The sequence below is a fragment of the Cherax quadricarinatus genome, chromosome 68, assembly GCF_038502225.1.
Source record: "Cherax quadricarinatus isolate ZL_2023a chromosome 68, ASM3850222v1, whole genome shotgun sequence".
Lineage (NCBI taxonomy): Eukaryota > Metazoa > Arthropoda > Malacostraca > Decapoda > Parastacidae > Cherax > Cherax quadricarinatus.
In genome coordinates, this window is record NC_091359.1 from 15110939 (window position 1) to 15127218 (window position 16280).

General features: G+C 36.7%; 1 protein-coding gene across 3 annotated transcripts in view; it reads left to right on the forward strand.

Moving 5' to 3' along the window:
* The window catches only part of Nmt (N-myristoyl transferase), a 79883-nt gene extending 68769 nt beyond the window's left edge, over positions 1 to 11114 (forward strand). For all 3 annotated transcript variants that reach the window (XM_053789614.2, XM_070099708.1, XM_053789615.2), the window contains exon 11: positions 1442 to 11114. In XM_053789614.2, coding sequence (XP_053645589.1) covers positions 1442 to 1462 — 21 coding nt within the window. In that variant the 3' untranslated portion in view covers positions 1463 to 11114. The remainder of the gene's footprint in view (positions 1 to 1441) is intronic.
* The last annotated feature ends 5166 nt before the right edge of the window (positions 11115 to 16280 follow it).

Here is a 16280-nt window from a genome sequence, read left to right on the forward strand (position 1 = left end):
GAGGGGGGGAAAACAAATAAATAAATAAAAGGAACAAATACACAGGGCAGAAGAAAGACAGACAACCCAAAGGAGAAAAAGGAAAGAGGAAAATGGGAAGAGGGAGAAGAAGAAAAAGGAGGAATAAGTTTAGGTCACGAGTGTTCTGAAGTTTGGACATTTTACAATGTAGTGGGATAGGAAGGCATCTACAGAGACAAAGACAGGACTGAGATTCGTTCAATGAAAATTGTGTATTTGTGTATTGTTCCAGTCACGGTATTGTGCCTTTTTGTTATTTTTTTATAGGAAGTCTGAATAAATGAAGAATGGATATAATTGAAAACTGTTGCATTAGTGAAGCACCATAAAGTGAAGCATTGTCAAGTGGGGGCCCTCCTGTAATTGTAACTTTTAGTTTAAGAGCAGTGGGTTATCTGATGCTTCATCCAGCTCATACGAATTTAAGAAGCAATATTCATGATTGTCTTTTTTTTATGAATATAATTTGAGCGCCATACCAGAAGGTAATGTTCAACCTTATTGGCATGTTGCACTGAGTGTTGTTAAGTGATCAATTAATTTAGAGTTTGTGAATATGGACAGACCTCTCATAGTGCGAGTTTACATGGCACATTTTTATTAGAACACATTAAAAAATATTAGTGTGTGGTTTTTACCTTGGTTTACGTGCTGTAAAATTTTTAGAAAAGTGATGCAGGCATGAACACGTATCTGTTTAAATATTTATAATATTGCCTGGAGAAAACTGGTTGCTGAATCTGGCTCAGTATGGCATATGCTGTAGTGGGTCTCTTAACCTCAATACATGACTGACCTAGTCATCAGCTGATGAAACCTAAACAGACATCTACTGCTCAGTAATTACAAACATCCCCAAACACTGCTATATCAACAACTAAGAGCAACACAAAAAATTTAAGGTAGGGTAAAACTCGTTCTTAATTTTTAATCATATTATACTATGCTGATAAGATTGTGTACTAAATTTATATTAGCCACTGGTGGCTATTTAGCTGGAAGGAGCAGCACCATTCTCATTTTGATTGGAAGGAATAAAGCTATACTGCGTCCGACAGTAGTGTTGAACACCAGCTTCCCATGGCTGTAGGTTTTTTTATTTAGGTTTTGGGCACATAACATTTCTAGATCAACATGCAGGGACCTCTACAATATATTTTGTCAAAAACTTTCATCACTTTTGACAAAGTAAGCACTGATTTTTTTTTTTTTTTCTTTTTAAGGTGGTGTAAACCTAGCCTTATTTTCCCCATACATTTTTCATGGCATGAAGTTACCTAAAGTACCGATTTCAGGAATGTAACCCCAGTATCATGCGAGGTCTGGCTGTAACCTGATTTGGAAGTTAATTGAAATTTTATTTACTTCAAATTTTATAGCAAATAACATTACCCATACTGTACAATGTTTTATTTTGCAGGTTGGCTTGGTATTACAGTAATGAAGAGGTTTATGTTTATATTACACTTTTGAACTCTCTTAGCAATTACAAGAGAGCACTGTAAACTTGCATTGACTGCCGCTTACAAGAGTACTTCGTTTGTGCACAGTTGTTCCCAAGTTCATCTCTGCAGTAAATATACTAGCTCTATACTGTACCTATGTACTGTATAATGTATATAAGGTTCCCACCAAAATGTAACTATAATTACATATACTAAGTTCTAGCATGTAGTATTTTCCCTTGAATATAATAGAAAGCAAAATCCATTAATGTGTATTTGTATGTTTGTTACACTTGCATTGTGGTGTACAATTATTAATGAAATCAGTAATTGGTAGCTAAATGGATGTTAAAGTGAGGGGTACAGATCAAGACAGGTAGTGAGTTCAACAAATGCAATTGAATCTGTTAGTGATTAAAAAGAGGACTTGACAGTATTTGAACAGATTAAACTACCTGAAAAATTTCTTGCAAATGAATTGTTATATTACTGGAAGTATTGCATGACTGAACTAGTATAGTTAACAAGCTCACCTTAGACTGAATATAAACAGACCCAACCTACTGTAGGAAACACTGCATTGCTGCCTTCTAAGACAGTACTTTATTTTTCTTCTTGCACCAAGAAGTATATAATTCTGTTGGTGCATTAATGAACTATTTCATCTGGTTAGGTTGTCATTATAATGGGTTATGACATCACCTGTATATTAGTACCTTCATTTGATGTCCAAACTGCATAATCCTCAGGTGATTTATGAATTAGTCCCAGTGTGAGGGCTGCTTGGTAAGCCTCTTCAGTGTTGCTGAAGACACCTTTTCTGTGATATCAGTTGCTTGATCTTAGGCAGTATGTATAGGTTTGTCAGTGTGCCTACACATTTATAATTATATTTTATGAGCTTATGCTTAAAATGTGGAAGAAAATTCTATGGTTAACCTAATGGTGTTCTGCATTCATGATAAGTGTAACCAAATTCTTATTGCTTTTACCCTTTATCACTTAGTTCAGCTACCCAGTAAGTAATGTAGATGAAGAATGAGACACTTGTGCAACACTTGGGAATATCTTTTATTTCAGGAAATGCTTTGTCAGTCAGTGGCTTTTCAGTCCAATACAGAGGTAAACTGTGGAAGATGTTGAGAATGAGGTAATCAGTTCCTCAGCATGGAGTCGATGTGTTTAGTCCATCATTCTCGTCATCTTCCACTGTTCTTCTCTGTATTGGACTTAAGAAGCTGCTGGCTAGCAAAGCATTTCCTCACTAAAGATTCCCAAGTGTTACACAAGTGTCTTATTCTTAACTTGTCAGTTTTCCAAACCATTTACATCACAAGTAATGTAGATCATTTAGCATTTATAGGTTATCTAGTAGCAACTAAAATGTCAATAGCATTTTTGAGAATACTTATGATAAGTGAAATTCAGACTCTCCTTAATTGTGAATAAATTCTAATGATATTGCATTACAAGATGGTAATGATAGTTGGGTCAAATTGTAAACAACATGTCCCTTTGGCAGGCTTGGGGGTAAGTGTTGGGGATAGTGGCGAACCTTGAAAACATTACGAGGTGGTAACTGATAAATTTTCCCTCTTATGCAAGAATGGGGAAAAATCAGTTGTGGATTTAGATGTACTGAAATGAATTTAAGCACTGCTAGTTACATTATAAGTGATAATTTGTTTTACACTCTGAGGTAAAGTGCTGATAAAGTATGCCAATACTGTTCTAACAATGAATTTCCAGTGTTTTGAGATAGTGTTTATTATTTATGCCAGAGTTATTCTAATAAACCAGGACATGGGCTTTTCCCACAGAGTTATGATGTGATTTCTTAGTGGCACTATGTCCCAAAATTTGGCCATTTGACATTTTTTTGGAGGGTATTCAGACATCAATATGATTTTTATAACATTGTTATATAAGAGTTTAAATTATCTCAAGTGTCATATCACTTGAAATAGAAATTTTAAAGTTGACCTTTACTTTAAGTATTAAAGAATTTAATTTACTGCCATACAGTAAATAATTAAGAGGGCCATCTACCACTACATTTTTTAAGGTTATAGAGCGATTTGACTGAAATTTTCTGAATTTTGTCACTATTATTTGTTAATTCTGGAAATGACCTCAGAACAATAGTTCTGGGATTTTATTTAATTTTTCAAATTTCAAGATATTCTGCCTTTATGGCCCATGTGCATTTTAACAGACATTGCACAGCCTAATTGCCAATATCATACTGATTACATGTTCATCATATAGTTAATAACATGAATAGTTCAATTCTAAAAAGAAAAAAATAGCAAAATGCTCTTGATACAACAGAAACTATTCTATAAATGGTCTTGTACCTTGTTAGAAATGTAATTACCTATCAGTTATTACTGAACCTATATCAAGTTTGCAGGGACTTGGGGGGGGGGGGGGGAGTTGAGCTACAGCTTGAATGGACTGGCATGAATAAGCCCTGCCAGATCTATTTTCGAACCCCTGTATGGAATTTGCTTCCTTTGTCATTGCTTAGTTCATTCCACTTTTTTTTTATTACCTCTGTTGTGTTGAAGAAATACTTTGAAGATCCCTGTGACTCGTATTGGTGTGTAATGTTTAAACATTGTTGTCATGGGAAAGGCATATGTACTGTATTTTCTGACATAAAAGGTGCATCTTCTTTCCCACAAAATGTCTTGGAAAAATCATCCTGCACCTTATATGCTCAAGGTCAGGGTCAAAGGTAGGCTTTGTGTAATGCTTTAGCAGTTATTTATTAACGTTGCATTACAACTGCTTGGAAACGTCATACATGTCTTATACACTCGTGCACCTTATGTGTCGAAAAATACAATATGTTTTACTCTTTATCCATTATTATGATTCCAGACTTAATGTGAATAATTTTTTTTTTAACTCTGCTTGCTATTACTCATTGACTTTTTGATGTACTTTGTATTACTTGCTACCAATATGAGGTTATAATATACTAATTGTACAGGGTTCCCTCAGCTTGTTTTGCTTGATGTAAATTCTCTGTGCGATGACCCCATTTCTGGAAATAGTTCACTGTGTGTGATATTAATTTGCATATCTATATATCACTAACTTGTTTTATATTGACATCTGTAAGAATGAGAATAGATTTGGGCATGGGAAATCAAATGAGCATATCTTGAAGAAAATCGTATGGCTTGTTTTCTATTTGACTTTTGTCAAGTCAACAGACAGTGGGCATACAGCCAATAGTAGTAAGCTGGTGGAGACACAGTCAGGACTTTGTGTGGGAGAAGAAGAGAGAGGTAGGAGGATTTGTATTTACAGAAAAGAATAAAAAGGCACAATACCGTGACTGGAACAATGCACAAATAGAAAGAAACTTATGATGATGATGTGGTCTGACATGGACCATAACTAGTCACAGTATGTGACTAGTTAATGGTCCATGTCAGACTGAAATGTCATCATAGGTTGCTTTCTCCTATGTGTGGGTTGTCTGCTTATTGTATTCACAGGTTCATATTATGTTTGCTTCATCTTAGACAACAGACTGGTTGATTGGTGGAGGAGGGCTGGTACAAGAGAGATGGACTACGGTTGAGATTTGGATTTTATTTTTTCTTGGCTGTTTTGGGCCAAATTCATTCCTTTATGATATAAGATTGTTTGGAGCATGTGGTGTAAGCTCCAAATCTCAAAATGTATCCCTTTGTTTTACATTTACTAATAGGCTAACTTTGTGCCATGGGCTGGAAACACATCTATCGCATAAAGCCAGAGTCACCTGTACTGTGTAAAAAGGATAGTATGCTCCTTACTTTACAATGGTTCTACTGTATGATATTTCGACTTTACAATGGTGTGATACTGATGCACATTCTGTATTGTACAGTACTGTACATTTATTGATAGGATAAACTTGTAAACCTGGTTGATCAGATCCTGATCCACCATGAGGCCTGGTCTCGGACTGGGCATGGGGGCGTTGACCCCTGAAACCCTCTCCAGGTGTTTGCAGTAGGGCCCCATTTATATGACGGGTTATATTCCAGGCTACTGCCGCAAAGCGGAACACCCTTTTTGCCACTTACAAATGCATATAAATGCCAGGTAACAAATTTACACTAAAATATATGAACTTAGGAATAGAACTAGGCATTAAAAACAAAAACAAAGTAAAATACACATATGGTACACTCATTATTACCTTAAAAGATGTGTAATCTTAATGTAGGGTGAGAGGTGAGTAGTATTTATTGTGGACAGGTGTGGTAGGTATGGTAGCTTACCCGGCTACCTTACCTATGTGTAATATACGACATTTAAAGTGCCCCAGAGCGATAAAATACACACAGTACACTCATTACTTTAAAATATTACTTATTTTAAAATATATGTAGTCTTAATGTAGGGTGAGAGGTGAATAATATTTATTGTAGGAAATCAGGTGGTAGGTATGGTAGCTTGCCCGGCTACCACACCTACACGTAATATACAACATTTAAAGTGCCCCAAAGCAATAAAATACACATACAGTACACTCATTAAATTATGTGTAGTCTTAATGTAGGGTGAGAGGTGAGTATTTATTTTGGAAAGTCAGGTGTGGTAGCTCCCACACCAGCTATAACACCTACACAAAATATACGACTTAAGTTTAAAGCGTCCCTGAGTGATTGTTATTTTTTTTTTAATGAACCGAGGTAGGGTGACCTAAAAAGAAAAACAAACGTTTTTCTTTTTAAATTTAGTAATTTATACAAGAGAAGGGGTTACTAACCCCTTGCTCCCTATTATTAAATTATTACCATCGACATAACTTGTTCACTGAGTTCAGTCATTTCTAACAACTACTGTTAGATGTCATCTTAAACGAGAGAGATACCGAGAATGTAAACAAAACAGACAAATGCCTATTAATATCTATCCAGTTATGGTTCACTCATGTTCATTCCCACATATGTTTGTGAAGCTTTTACAACAATACAAACACCTTACATTGTGTACAAGTTGTTGTCACGTTGATGAAGTAGAATAAATAACAGGAACACTCCCAGTCTCATGCAACACACAATTTTTAGAGGGAATGACACTCTGAGTTGAAGGCACATGAAAGGAATATTTTTCTATAGTTACCCACAGTACACAGTCCACATTTTCTCTGTTGTTGGACTAGAGAAAATGGAATTTTTTCCATCACTCTTACAAGCTGCCAGCAACCACATCTCATATTTATGTAAATTTTTTCTGCTGTGGGTGTATATATTATGTTTATATGTTATGTAATGTGTTTCTTGTATAATTTAAAAAAAAAATGTCATGGATTAATAAAAATATATTAACGTAATACAGCCTCTCTTCACTTAGCGATGTAATCGTTTACTGACGACCCAGACTTATGTTGGATTCTCTCACCAGTATGCATACCTAAATAATGTATATTAGAGCTGCTTTCTGTTTATTACAATATACTGTACACAACTGTATATACATCTAAAAATATACCAGATATGTTATAAATGATGCAAAGGTGACATTAAAACAATATCAAAGATGATTGACTCAAACCCTCACATAGCGTCAGATTTGTTTACCGATGTGGTCTTAGGAACGGAACTCTGTTGTTAATGAGGAGAGGCTGTATATGACATTTAAAGCACCCGAGAGTGATTATTATTAATATGGCATCTTCAAGACAAGTGAGACACTCTTAGTGACTTTAACCCTTTCAGGGTTTTGGCCGTACTAGTACAGCTTACGCACCAGGGTCCATGACGTACTAGTACTCATAAATTCTAGTGCCTTCAAATCTAGGGAGAGAAAGCTGGTAGGCCTACATATGAAAGAATGGGTCTATGTGGTCAGTGTGCACAGTATAAAAAAAATCCTGCAGCACACAGTGCTTAATGAGAAAAAAAAAACTGACCGTGTTTTTGGATTAAAACACCGACTTTGCACTGTATTTTCGTATGGTATTTATTGTTGTGTTCTAGTTTTCCTGGTCTCATTGTATAGAATGGAAGACATACTACAGAAATTGAGATGGTTTTGACTGGTTTTACAATGAAAAGTACCTTGAAATTGAGCTCAAAGTAGCAGAAATGTTCAATTTTTACCAAAGTTCAGAAGTAAACAAATCTTGCTAAGCGTCCAATACACATCAACTGGTGAGTCTAATATTCTTTCACAAGTGTGCTGATATTATTTATACCATTTCTACACTAATGCAGTAGTCTGCATAACAGTAAATCTTCTATTTTTTGTGAGAATAAAAATTCAATATGGAAAGCAAAAGAATGTAAGAGGGACATGGAGACGTGACTAATGAACAGAGGAAATGTTATTTTAGTGCCAGGAATGTCTTTCTTGTTTATTCTGGACCCTATTTGGAAATTGGCATCTTTTGAAATTTGTGTGAAATTGGCAAAATTGCTAAATTCTGACCACTGTACTGGATAGTTGAAATCGTTAAATGGGTGGTTTCTTGTACTCATTCGATAGAAAAAGTGGAGTTCTAGCAAAATAGTTATGATTTTTGTAGACTAGTACATTGGAATTGGCCGAAAATAGGGCTCAAAATGGGCAAAATCGCCGATGCGTAAACATCGTCGAGACCACTAACTTTGCGAGAGCATAATTCCGTAAGTTTTCCATCAAATTTCATACTTTTGGTGTCATTATGATCGGGAAAAGATTCTCTATCTTTTCACAAGAAAAAATATTTTTTTTTTTTTTTTTTTTTAAATTTGGGGGACCCTGAGAAGAAGTCTCTGAGAGGGCCTGTGGACCCTGAAAGGGTTAATGTGTACCTGCACGCCAGCAGTGTATATGTTTATTTAGGTACAGGTACATATAAGTATAATTTTTTTTTTTTTCAACAAACCGGCTGTATCCCACCGAGGCAGGGTGACCCAAAAAGAAAAACGAAAGTTTCTCTTTTTAAATTTAGTAATAAATACAGGAGAAGGGGTTACTAGCCCCTTGCTCCCGGCATTTTAGTCGCCTCTTACAACACGCATGGCTTACGGAGGAAGAATTCTGTTCCACTTCCCCAAGGAGGATAAGTGTAATTATCAGAGTATATATAAAATATTCAATAACTTTAAAACACTTGTTATTTTGGAAAGTTTCTAGACATAATGGAGAGATGCAAAGCTCCCTGAGGATGTAAACAAACATTGGCGAGCAGAAGCCATATTAGCGAGTCGGGGGTGGGGGGGCTGTATAACGAGTTTTGGTCATAATTTGAAATGTATGTATTAGCAAAATGCTGTAAAGCAGGGCTTTCTTGTATTTACTTTTCAATACAGTTTCTCCTTACTTAACGACGGAATTCCGTTCCTAAGACTGTCAGTAAACGAATTCATCGCTAAGTGAGGAGCATACTATAATGGTAGTGGTTTTGTGTCACCCATCTTTGATATTATTTTAATGTTGCCTTTGTCGCATTTATAACATTTCTGGTATATTTTTAAATGTTTATACAGTAGTGTACTGTATATTGTAATAAACAGAATAGAGGAAATCAGCTCTAATATATATTAGGTATACATACTGGTCAGAGAGCCCATTGTAAGTTTGAATTGTCTGTAAATGAGTACATCACTAAGTGAGGAGAGGCTGTACTGGTATTTAGTTAGTTACAGTAATTTTTTTTTTTTTCAACAAACCAGCCGTATCCCACCGAGGCAGGGTGGCCCAAAAAATAAAAATAAAAGTTTCTCTTTTCGAATTTAGTAATTTATACAGGAGAAGGGGTTACTAGCCCCTTGCTCCCGGCATTTTAGTCGCCTCTTACAACACGCATGGCTTACGGAGGAAGAATTTTGTTCCACTTCCCCATGGAGATAAGCGGAAATAAACAAGAACAAGAACCAGAAAGAAAATAGCAGAAAACCCAGAGGGGTTTGTGTATATGCTTGTACATGTATATGTAGTGTGACCTAAGTGTAAGTAGAAGTAGCAAGACATACCTGTAATCTTGCATATTTATGAGACAGAAAAATGGACACCAGCAATCCTACCATCATGTAAAACAATTACAGGCTTTCATTTTACACTCACTTGGCAGGACGGTAGTACCTCCCTGGGTGGTTGCTGTCTACCAACCTACTACCAAGGAGTTACAGTAATTATTTGTTTATTTACTTATTCAGTGACTAGTTATTTATTTATTTGTCAAATATTTTCATATTCAGCCTAGGATATTTTCAATTTAGGGTGGGTTCTTTGGAACGTTATAAATCAAGGAGCACCTGGATGTTGGAAAAGGTCAAACAAGGATGCTTTATCATTTCTTAACTGAATGGGCTATAAGCTTTCCACAGTGTTACTGCTTTTTTGTGAGAAAAGTAATTTCCTCAAGTGCTATATGAGAAATTACAAAACTAATTTTCCTGAGTCCTGTTTTAAAGTGACCTCAAATGAATCGTTTAATGAAGCTTGAGCAGTAGTTGAAATATTTGTAATACTTTATAACTCCCACATTTTTGCATGTAGCAAACATGTCATACCATGTAATCTCCAATATATATGTCTTCAATGATTTCTTCCCAATTCCCAGGTACTATATGACCTCCACAGGTTTAGCTCTTCCTTCTAAATATAATAATGATAATTTCACTATACAGGAGGGCCCCATTTGTACGACGCTTACGTTCACATCCCTGTGCGATGAGCGATAATTGCTGGCAGGCAAATGGAAAAGAGCAGTGTTTTCAATATTGAATGCATCTAAAATGCCTTATAATGTGTATACACTATCATATATTAAGGGCTTAATACAGTTAGGCATAAAAGAAAAGATAAAGTAAAATAAATACACAGTACATACAATACTTACCTTAAAATATGGTGCCGCTAGCCTTTGCCTTATGCAACTGTTATGGTAAAATAGTGGAAAAGCACTGAACATAATGAACAGTAGCTCACTTGAAAGCCAACAAGAATGTAGAACACCAAAAAGAGGATACCAAATACACAGGGCACTCCTGTAAACAGTATCTATTTGTAACCAGGAAAACTTTTAAGTGTTTAGCCATCAGGGAAAGAAATCTTTATAAATAGTCAATCATATTTAGTTTTTTTATTGTGTGCAGTGATGACACACATTTCCCCAAAAAAGTAGTGGTAGATGTCCTTGTTAAAGGGATAATGCATAGTTGTAGTGAGATTAATGGCATTGTTAGTATGAGTGAGAGTAAGAACATGTTTAATAATGGGGTTGGTTGGACTAGTCATAAGCATATAGTTATCATGCTTATGATTAATGCAATAAACAACAGTATACATGGTGAACTGCATATTTTGCCACTGACAAAGACTTGGTAAACAAAATTTATTAATTTTTTGGAAGGTGAGGTTTGTCTAATTCAAATTTTGTATTGTCACTTAATGTTTGCAAGGTGAATCTTAATTACAAGTCCATCAGTAGCATTTGGTTTGTCTTCTCTTAAATATATTAAAAGTTGTTACAGCAACAAGAAATTTATTTGATATAGTTTTTGTATGAGTAATTTCTATAGTTTTTATTTAAATAGTGTGTGTTGATGAAATAACTGTGATAAATTGGGTAGTTACTGCTACACATTGGTAACCATCTTAAGTAAAACGTTAAGTAAATCGTTGTTACAAAATACATGTTACATTTCAGATTCATTTACTCATTTAGGAAAAAACCTATCCAGTGTTCTTCAGCTGTGACGTATGAATGAGTAATCTGTTTATTATTTGAATATCTTTACAGAAAATTTTTATAAAGTACGAATATTATGCCAATAATGAAGCATCAAAGAATTGTGGACATTTGTCAGTAATGGGAATCAACACACATGGAGACAGTTAGGGAAAAATTGTTTTGTATGTTTCAACCTCTGTCTGGGGTTCTCTGATGCTTAAGAGGATCCCTGACTAAAGCTGAAATAGAAAGAACAACATTCTAGCTTTGTCTCCATGTGTGGTAATTAACATTACATAATATTGTCAGTTTAAGTCAGAAACTGTGGTGAACCTCTTTGCTATGTTACATTGATGTGAACCAATGTCTTGTCAAGAAGCTTTGTTTAAAATTCTCCTGCAGATATGAAATATTCAGTTTTACCCCAGCTCAAAGTGCCAGCCAGGCCATTTTGTTCCTTGTCTTTAGCTAATTTATAATTTTATCTATATATTCAGCATCTCATTCTGGTAGTGTTATTTTCCAGCTTTTGTTACTGAGCATTGGTTAGTTTGCAAGGTGAAGTGAGCTCTAGCTCTTGATCTCACCACTTAACTTTCAACTAAATGATGTGAATTAGCCATATCCCTGCATCCACTAGCCTCAGACCAGGCTTCAAAAGTAGGAGAAATCTCAAAAACAGTCAAGGTATGTGATTCCTGTACTGATTAGTTGCTAACTGTTGCCAGTGTGAGATGGTTTTATAGGTCTGTGAGGGATTGACAACAACAGTCTGGCCTCATGCTGGAATTTGAGAGTACAATTTTTTAAACCAATCACCAGTAAGCCAGGTTTCTAGATGTAGGGCATTAGTTGCTGAGGGAAACACTTTTAGCAGTAGTCATAGGGTAACCTTCAAAGGGTGGTGCATTTTGTTTTGTTACAGGATTTCTGTTTCCATATTTGACTTATAATATTGGTTTCTCAGTGTTATTTCATTCACTTGAACTTTTGTTTCTTTCCTTTTATTTACCATTTAAGTAGGCTTGCTGAAGCATCCTCTGTTCTTTATATATACATTGTTGGTATTTCTTATTGCAGTAAGAGCAGGTTTACCTATGTAATAGCCATATGAATATACATATTTTTTTTTATTGTTACTCCATATATCTTAATACGTACTTGGAAGGAATTGATGATGCCTGGGGAAGCTTTTGCACGAGTCAACTCCATAAAATTAGAGCAAAGCTCTGAAGAGGAAATGCATTGTGTTTTGTAGGTGTATAAAATACTGTATGCTATACATGAGCAAGAAGTGCAGAGAATGCACAATGCAAACCAGTGTCATCTTAAGATAAATCTATTTTGAGCATTTCTGTTGATTGTAGTTAGATCTGATTAAAAAATGTAGATGTAATGCCAGGTAAGCTGAGCCTGTTAGACAGGCTGGACATCCTTAAAAATAATATTTTGGAAGTTTTATACTCTATTCATGACAACATGTTAGGCTAGTTTTTAATTGTACATCTAATCTAACTTAACCTGACAAACCGTACTAAAATTAACATAATGTACAGTATTACTCCTAAATCTTGTCTAGTCTCTGTAGAGTCATAATTGGTAGCAGTTTTTGGTCTGCATTTGAGATGAGCAAAATGTTATCCTTCCTATCTTTGGGCATCACTTTATGTTGATGACTTTGCTATAGCTTACTCGGGTGCTGCCTGTCGGGTAGTAGCGGCCTCCCTTCAGGAAGTGTTAGACCGAGTTTCCCATTGGACCACTTCTCATGGCTTTAAATTTTCCAGTACGAAAACCTGATTCATTGCCTTCACTAGACGCTCACTTATACCGGATACTCCCTTGTACTTACACGGTTCACGTATTCCGACTTGTGATAAGGTCAGGTATCTGGGCCTGCTCTTTGACCGCCGGCTGATGTGGAAACCTCACATATCTTCGTTAAAGACAACTTGCCATGGTTGGCTAAATCTCCTTAAGGTTCTTGCACATCGTTCATGGGGAGCAGATCATCGCACTCACCTCCGTTTGCATTCCACCCTAGTCTTGTCCAAGCTAGATTATGGTGACCAGATCTATTCTGCATCTTCTCTCGCAACTCTGACTAGTTTAGATCTTATTCATCACCAAGGTCTCTGCCTATGCCTTGGTGCCTTTCATTCGTCCCCTGTTGAGAGCCTCTGTACAGAGGCAGATTTTCCATCCTTGTCTGATTGCCATGATGCTCATTGCCTTCACTATTATGTTCAATCCCATGACCTCTACAATCCTTCCATGTACAGGATAGTCACTGATGTTAGTAAATGTTCTTTATTTGTTTGTTGCCCGTTTACTCCGTCCCTTTTCTCTCCGCCTACATTTGCTCTCATCTTCTCTTTACTTACCACCTCTCTATGTTCATGTAGCCTCTCACTTTTCCCTGCCCCCTTGGGAAGTTCAGGCTGTTTGTGTCTGTTCTTTCCCACTACCATGCACGAAAGCCCAACTACCTATGGTAGCTTCCTGCTCTCTTTTTCTTAAACACTTTTGCTCTCATTCTCATGCTATCACAGTGTACACTGATGGTTCCGTGTCTTCGGATGGCGTCGGATTCGCAGCAGTGTTTCCGGACAGTGTCATGTAAGGGCATTGTGTTTTGTCTGTGCACATAGAAAAAAAAACCCACAAAAACACAGACACTCGTTTTATGTGTGAGGAGTGTGAAACACCATTGTGCATGACACTGTGTTTCAGAAAGTTCCACAGGCTGCAGAACTCGGCTAGCATTTTTATGATTTATTTGTATGCCATTCTTGTAGCACTTATCTGTATTGCATCTATGCCTGTGTCACCATTTGTAGTTGTTTCAGACTCCCATAGTGCTTTACAGGCTATGTGGAAATTTGATGCACCTCACCCCCTAGTTCTTCGTATCCAACTTTGGTTATGCCGTATCTCTAGCAAACACAGAGAGATCGTTTTTTGCTGGGTCCCTGGTCATGTTGACATACAGGGCAATGAACAGGCAGACACTGCTGTGGGGTCAACAGTACATGACCTCCCAGTTTCATATAAAGGTGTTCCATTCACGGACTGTTTTGCTGTAATTGCTACCCATCTTCGCACCTGTTGGCAACAATGTTGGTCTGATCTGCTCCATAACAAACTTCATTCTGTTAAGCCGAGTATAGGTTTCTGGCCATCATCTTGTCATCAGTATCGAGGTTGGGAGGCTACTCTCTCTCCCGTCTTCGCATCGACCACACTTGTCTTACTAACGGGTATCTCATGGAGAGGTATCCTATTCCGCTCTGTGAGAATTGTCAGGTTCCAGTATCTGTTAGCCACATTCTGTTGGACTGCCCACTCTATCAACGAGCATGGAGAATTTACCTCCAATGTCGTCTCCTCTCTGCTGCCCTTTCTTTACCTTCCCTTCTTGCTGATGGACCCTCCTTTAATCCAGACTCTCTCATTGCCTTTTTGACAGCAGCTGATTTACTACACAAACTCTGATGATGATGATGATGATGTCTCTGGCACTCTTCTCAGCCCTTTCCACCTTAATCTCTAGCTACCCTCTACCCCTGCACTATCCACTGCCCTGCTACACTTCATAACCTAATACGTAATCATACCTTTCCCTCTTACTACCCATTACCCCTGTATCCTTCCCTGCCCTGCTGTGCTGTATAATCCTTGTGGTTTAGTGCTTCTTTCTGATTATAATAATAATATCCTTCCCATTGGTGTTGGCCATGGAAAACAGTTTGTGCACACTTTTGTTTCATTCACATGCCTCACACACACAGACTTGCACTCTCTCGTTGATGCTCCAACAACTTTTTATTAATTCATTTATCAAAGGGCTCATAGGGTTCATTTGTCTTTTGCCACCTGGATGCCTTCACTCTGATTGCTCATCTAAGTTCCGCTAACATGCAGGCACACAGGAATTCCTGGATGAAACTGGCTTATTATACTGACTTTGTTTACTTTCATTTGTTGCACATATATACTACCTATACATACATATGCCCCACTCCTGTTATTTGCACTTTGTATCCCAATTAGTTTGTTTTTATGAATATAGTGTAATAACGATTACAGCTTATCCTATCCTACCTGTCTAGAATCAGACTAAATAAAGTTACTGTAATAATATTTAATGTCAGATATTTTTTTTTTTCAACAAGTCGGCCGTCTCCCACCGAGGCAGGGTGCCCCAAAATAAAGAAAATCCCCAAAAAGAAAATACTTTCATCGTCATTCAACACTTTCACCTCACTCATACATAATCGCAGTTTTTGCAGAGGTGCCCAGATACAACAGTTTAGAAGCATATATAAAGAGATATAACATATCCCTCCAAACTGCCAATATCCCAAACCCATCCTTTAAAGTGCAGGCATTGTACTTCCCATTTCCAGTACTCAAGTCTGGCTATATAAAAACTGATTTCCCTGAATCCCTTTACTAAATATTACCCTGCTCACACTCCAACAGCTCGTCAGGTCCTAAAAACCATTTGTCTCCATTCACTCCTATCTAACACTTTCATGCACGCTTGCTGGAAGTCCAAGCCCCTCGCTCACAAAACCTCCTTTACCCCCTCCCTCCAACCTTTTCAAGGATGACCCCTACCCCTCCTCCTTTCCCCTACAGATTTATACGCTCTCGATGTCATTCTACTTAAATCCATTCTCTCTAAATGATTAAACTACCTCAACAACCCCTCTTCAGCACTGTAACTAATACTTTTATTAACTCCACACCTCCTAATTTCCACACTCCAAATTTTCTGCATAATATTTGCATCACACATTGCCAGATATATTATTATCATTGTCAGATATATTATATCATATTCAAGGTAAATTTTGCAGGGTTAAAATATAATTAAGTGTACGGTATACAGTATTTTATTTTTTACTTTTTTGTCAAACAAAATCTTTGCTTTTACACCTCTTGTGGGGGTTTGTGAAGAACTATTTTCCAAATACCAGTGGCTGAACCTAAAACACAGCTAAAATAAATATGGCACTGGATAAGTAATACCAGGTATGTTAACCAATACATAGAATGAGTTGGAGTATCTTTTAGATGTGTTAAGGGTCATTAGATGTGCGCAGTTGAGGTTACAGTATATTAAGACTTGTTAG